The 5,944-nt window shown below is 44.0% G+C and overlaps 2 protein-coding genes across 2 annotated transcripts; both read right to left on the bottom strand.

Moving 5' to 3' along the window:
• Positions 1-3,581: 3,581 nt before the first annotated feature.
• Positions 3,582-4,523, bottom strand: LOC143598483 (uncharacterized). Its single transcript, XM_077076692.1, has one exon. The coding sequence runs from the start codon at positions 4,521-4,523 to the stop codon at positions 3,582-3,584; it is 942 nt and encodes a 313-aa protein (XP_076932807.1).
• Positions 4,524-4,559: 36 nt separating this feature from the next.
• On the bottom strand, positions 4,560-5,686 carry LOC143598489 (uncharacterized). The gene is made up of 2 exons (XM_077076696.1): positions 5,115-5,686; positions 4,560-5,013 (listed from the first exon to the last, which is right to left on the bottom strand). Exons 1-2 carry the CDS (start codon positions 5,684-5,686, stop codon positions 4,560-4,562), a joined length of 1,026 nt encoding a protein of 341 aa, XP_076932811.1.
• Positions 5,687-5,944: the final 258 nt, after the last annotated feature.

Raw genomic sequence — 5,944 nt, forward strand, 5'->3', positions numbered from 1 at the left:
AGAGCCAATCGCCTTGCTGCTGAGGAGACCAAGGTTGCTCTCCAGAAGCAATTGGAGGAGCAAGCTGAGCTGATAAAAATTCTTCAGGTTGAATCGGTAGCCAAAGATAAACGTCTGTCCGACCTCAACGCCAAAAGCCGGGAACAATCACTAGAATATGCCAGCCATAAAATGAAGTTGCTGCGGGCGGAGGAGGATAGGAAGTGGCTTTTGGCGGAAGGCATTCCTGAGGTATATATGCCTTTAATTCAGCCGAAAGTGATTATAACAGTCGCAATTGCTTATGTTTAAATTTTTCTTAACAGGTTATCACGCAAGTTCATAAAAGTGATGCTCTTGGACTGATGTTGCAGTGCTCTTGAATTCCTCCAAGCAGGCTGGACGCCAAATAGGGTTACAAGAGGGCTGTAACTTTGCCTCCTAAGGCAGAGTTCCAGAAGAATTCATTCTTCACGGCAAGGATACTGCTGCGATTCTTACTAAGAAGACGAAGACTTATGATACTCTAAAGTTTTCGATTTCAGAGCAGATATATGAATTTGCCGACAAGGAAGACGCCATTGACCAGCTAAAAGTTCTTCTTGATTTAGATGAAGAGGATCAAGATGATACTGAAGCTAGTGACAAAGAGGGTGAAGGCGCAGCTTCTTAGATATAGATCTATTCTTTGTGTAACTGTACATGTACTTCTTTTTGTAATCTCTTTTGATAGTAAATAAGAAGTTTTGTTTCATCCGGTACACTTTGTCTTATACGTTATAATATAAGTGTTTTGCCGGACCTTCGATTTTGTCAATAAAAGATTACAAACGTAAAATTTTCATAGATCGGGCATAAGCCGTTATTACAAAAACCGAAATTACATGGCTTTGGCTAATCTATTTGGGCGCATGCCGAAATGAAAAAAAAACTGAAATTTTGTATGTAGCATTTTTTTGATTGCGCCACATTCCAAGTCCGAGGAACCTCGGTTCCGTCTAACTTCTCTAACTTGTAAGCACCCTTAGCTAGAATTTGTTTTATCATATAAGGGCCTTCCCAAGTTGGGGCCAACTTGCTCGGGGGTTCCTGGCCAGAAGCCTCATTGTTACGGAAGACAAAGTCTCCCGCATCGAACTCACATTTCTTGACCCGCGAGTTGTAATATTTCTGAAGCTGTCGCTTATAATTGTGCTCGCGGATTGATGCAAGTTCTCTTCTTTCCTCTAGTAAATCAAGATTCATCCGGAGTTAGTAATCATTGTCATCAATTAACAGAACCCTTGCGGATGGAATCCCGATTTCGGCTGGGATCATGGCCTCGGTGCCATAGGTTAAACTAAACGGCGTCTCAGAGTTGATGGAATTACTTTGGATGCGAAAGGCCCAAAGTACACGGGGCAATTCGTCCACCCAGCCCGTCCATTTAGTTCCTAACCTTGCCTTAATCCCTTCTTTGATAGTTCGGTTAGTTCTTTCGACCTGACCGTTTGCTTGCGGGTGAGCTACAGACGTAAAATTTTGAATAACTTGAAGTTCTTTCAGCCATTCCTGTAATCCGCTATCAGCAAATTGGGTCCCATTGTCACTTACCAGTTCCTGCGGAAGACCAAACCGGCAAATGATGAATTCCCAGATGAACTTTTTGACACTTGATGCCGTTATTGATGCAACTGGTTTGGCTTCGACCCATTTGGTGAAGTAATCAATGGCCACTATAAAAAATTTGACTCGTCCAGGGGCTTCTGGGAATGGTCCCATGATGTCAATAGCCCACTTCTGGAACGGCCAAGCAGATGTTACCGGGATCAGTTCGTTCTTAGGACGCAAAGTATTGGGGGCATGACGTTGGCAAGAATCACACTTTCTGATTTCTTGCACAACGTCTAAGTTCATGCCAGGCCAGTAGTACCCCGCGTTCATGATCTTTGCAACTGTCATTCTCGGACCCGTGTGTAATCCACAAATGCCTTCATGAATTTCTTGGATTAGGTAATTTGCTTCTTCCGCGTCTACACAACGTAGCAGTGGGCCGAGGAATGACCTCCGGTACAAAATGCCATCACTCAACTGGTAATTCAAAGCTTTGTGCTTAATCTTCCGAGCCTCAGCTTTTTCTGCTGGAAGGATTCCGGAGGATAAGTAAGCCTTAATTGGTGTCATCCATGATTCGAAGCCCATTTGAATTACCAAGACTTGGTTTTGTGGAACGGATGGATGGTTTAGAACATCCACACGAATATCTTTGGCAAAGTGCTCAAACTTCGTTGAAGCCAATTTGCTAAGAGCGTCCGCCGATTTATTCTCCCTTCTTTTTATGTGAACAACATTGAAAGAAGATAATTGGCGAATCAAGACTTTCACTTGTGACAGATAAGAAGCCATGACATCATTTTTAGCTTCATAGGTTCCATTGATCTGTCCCGCAATTAGCATTGAATCCACCTGTGCTTCCAGATGTTTTACCCCAAGCTTTTTAGCTATCCGCAGGCCCGCCAAAAAGGCTTCATATTCAGCCTCATTGTTAGTGCTTTTGAAGTCTAACTTTATGGCATATGTGAATTCGTGGCCCTCGGGATTGACTAACCGGAGGTCCGCACCGGATCCCTCACTGCTTGAAGCTCCATCCGTGAACAATGACCAAATTTTGCCTTGTTCCGGAGGTGCTTGAGGTTGTTGCTCGATCAGACATTCCTGTTCCTTGTGTTGCGGGACTTCTATGACAAATTCCGCCAATACCTGCCCTTTAATTGCTGGTCTAGGTTTATACTCGATCGCGTGTTCACCTAGTTCAATGGCCCATTTTGCCGACTGTCCGGACAACTCTGGTTTACTTAACACATTCTTGAGTTTGTATCCGGTTAAGACATTTATGGGGTGTCCTTGGAAATATCTGCGGAGTCGTCGGACTGCATAGACCTGTGCTAAGACGAATTTTTCTAGCATTGAGTATCTGGTCTCTGGATCCGCCAAGGTCCTACTGACATAGTATATTGGAGTTTGAACGTTCTTTCTATCTGTCAGTAGTACAGCCCCAACGGCAATGTCAAAAGGAGACAAATATAGTGTCAAGGGTTCACCCGCGTATGGTGCTGTTAGAGTAGGCAACTCCATTAAACACTTCTTGACCTCTGAGAATGCTTGTTCAGCTTCTGCGGTCCACTTAAAATGTGCCTTCTTGAGGCAATTTCTAAGTGTTGACACGAATGGATAAGACTTGGCCGCAGGATTTGCAAGGAATCGGTTTAGCGCCACGAGTCTTCCATTAAGTGTCTGAACTTCTTTGAGGGAAGAAGGAGAAGGCATGCGGGCTATAGCTTGAAATTTTTCAGGGTTAGCTTTGAAGCCTGCATCCGTAACTATGACTCCAAGGAACTTTCCTTCCTCCATCCCAAATGAGCATTTAGCCGGGTTCAGCTTCATGTTGATGCTTCTCAATGTTTCGAAGGTCTCCTCAATATCTCTTAACATTTGATCTTCTTCGATGCTTTTGATCACTAAATCATCCATATAAACCTCCAGGTTTCGACTTATCTGATATTTGAAAGCTTGGTCCATTAACCGCTGATATGTGGCACCCGCGTTCTTTAACCCGAAAGGCATCATCTTATAAAAAAAGTGCCTTGATCAGTTCGGAATGCTGTTTTATCCTCATAACTTGCCGCCATGCGGATTTGGTGATAGCCTTTGTAAGCATCAAGGAAACACTTGAACTTGAACGGGGCTACAGCGTCTACCTTGAGGTCAATATCAGGTAGTGGGTAACAGTCTTTTGGGCAAGCTTTGTTTAAATCTTTGAAATCAATACACATCCGCCATGTTCCGTTGCTCTTTGGAACAATGACTGGATTAGCTACCCATGTCTGATATTTACTCTCTCGGATGATCCCGGCATGAAGAAGATCTTGCACTTGCTCATTCATAGCTTTCGTTTGTTCTGGGCCCATCTTCCGCTTTTTCTGGACAATTGGTGTGAACACCGGGTTTACCCTTAACTTATGTTCAGCAATGCTCCGCGGGACACCAGTCATGTCCGCGGGCTGCCAGGCGAAGATGTCAACGTTTTTAGTTAATAGCTGCTTCAAAAAGGTCCTCACTATTTCTGAAATAGCGGGTCCAATTGTTACTATTTGATCATGGAATTTTTTGTTCAAAACCCATTTTTCCGTCTCGGTTCTTAAAGTTTTCTTTGGGACCTTTCCGGGCCTTGAACTCTCCGTTGTAAAGCAATGTCGGTTGACATGAATTATTGCCACACCGGTGCGAGTTGGGACTCCTACTGCACCGTGGGTTGTGGACGGGTGGGCGTTGAAGTCACCAATCGGCTCTCGTCCTAGAATAATGTCAAGTTTGGAAGTTGCTGGTAAAACCAAAAATTCAACTTCCTCTGATCTTGAATGAATTCCGTCGCTAAGTGTTACCGGAAACGATATCACCCCACGCGGGTGCATTATCTCTCCTCCAAAACCGGAAATGGGGGCATGAATTGGCTTCAACCTTTCTTTGTCTTCGTCGTCTAACTGTTCGAAACATTGTTCGTACATGATGTCCGATGTACTACAGGTGTCAAAAAACACATATTACGATCGGTAGTGGCCAAAAAGAGCAGTGATTATCAACAGGTTTTTGTTACGTGGTCCTCCTCTGATTCGAGGAAAAATCACGGGCTCGTTTTTCCATTCCTCATCCAAATATTCCCTTCTCTTTCCTTTAACCATATGTTCACCCTGAATCATGTGGACGTTCAAATCTTTGACTTGTCTTTTAGGTGGGCCCTGTCTGTCTCTTGCGGGAGGTTTACCAGTCCCTGGTCGTGTGTCTTTGACCAAATGTTCTAGTTTACCATTCTTAACGGCTGCTTCAATTTCATTTCTGAGGGCTACACATTCGTTCGTGTTGTGTCCAATATCATTATGATATGAGCAGTGCTTTTTCTTGTCGAGGAAAGACTTCCTTGGTAATGGTTGAGGTTTTCTGAAAGTCAAATTCTCGGTGGTGAGGATTTCTGAGGGAGTCTTTGATAATGGTGTCCAACTGTTGGAAGATCGAGCTGAAAAATATGTTTGCCCTTATTGCCGATCAAGGTTCTTGCATCGAATGGTTTAGACATTTCAGCACTTGGCTGAAGTCTTGACCATATTGGTCCCTTGGCGTGTCTGTTTAGTCTCGGAGTTTGAAACTCAATCCTCGGCGGACCACTGGAGCCCAAAGTCTTTTTAGTTCTTACAAACAACTTTGCTGCCTGCATGATTTCATCCCAAGATTCGGGCATTCCATCTCTTCCCGTGAGAGTGCGGATCAAAGCATCACTATGAACGTTCTTGCGGAATGCTCCCCTCAGCATATCTTCGCTGACCCCTCCAATGTTAAGGCTCTCGTTATTAAAACGAGTAATGAAGTCTTCGATAGACTCATTATTTCTCCTTGTAACATCCAATATTTCTGAAGGGTCTCGAGTATGCTTCTTCTGCTGACTGAAATGTTGGGAAACTTTTGCCACAAAATCATTCCAGCTTTTAATTTGTCTAGCGGGTAGCTTTTCAAACCATTCACGAGCAGCTCCCGTAAACGTTAATGCAAACATGTGACACCAGTACGGAAGATTCCAACCACTGACTCCTCCTACTGCCACAAATCTCAACAAGTGATCGCTAGGATCTGTCATTCCATTGTATGTTCCAACAGATGTTGGAATCTTCGTGTTCATTGGAAATGGAGCTTGTGCGATGCTTAGAATAAATTTTTACTTTTCTGCAAAAGACTCTGGACGGTATGGTTTGGAAAAATCATACTCAGCATTACTGCAATAATCCGCATGGCGGACAACTGGTCGCGGGTAACTAGCCCCTCCGTATGACGGGAGTCGGCTGTCCCCGCTGTAATAACTGCCCTCAGGGCGATATGTTGAGTCATGCCCATCCAGTTCGTCCTCATAAGATGGAACTCGCATAATAATGCGAGGACA

This window comes from Bidens hawaiensis, unplaced genomic scaffold, assembly GCF_021521415.1.
Source record: "Bidens hawaiensis isolate Kalapana, Puna unplaced genomic scaffold, B.hawaiensis_p1.1 tig00001904_1, whole genome shotgun sequence".
In the NCBI taxonomy this organism is placed as follows: Eukaryota; Viridiplantae; Streptophyta; class Magnoliopsida; order Asterales; family Asteraceae; genus Bidens; species Bidens hawaiensis.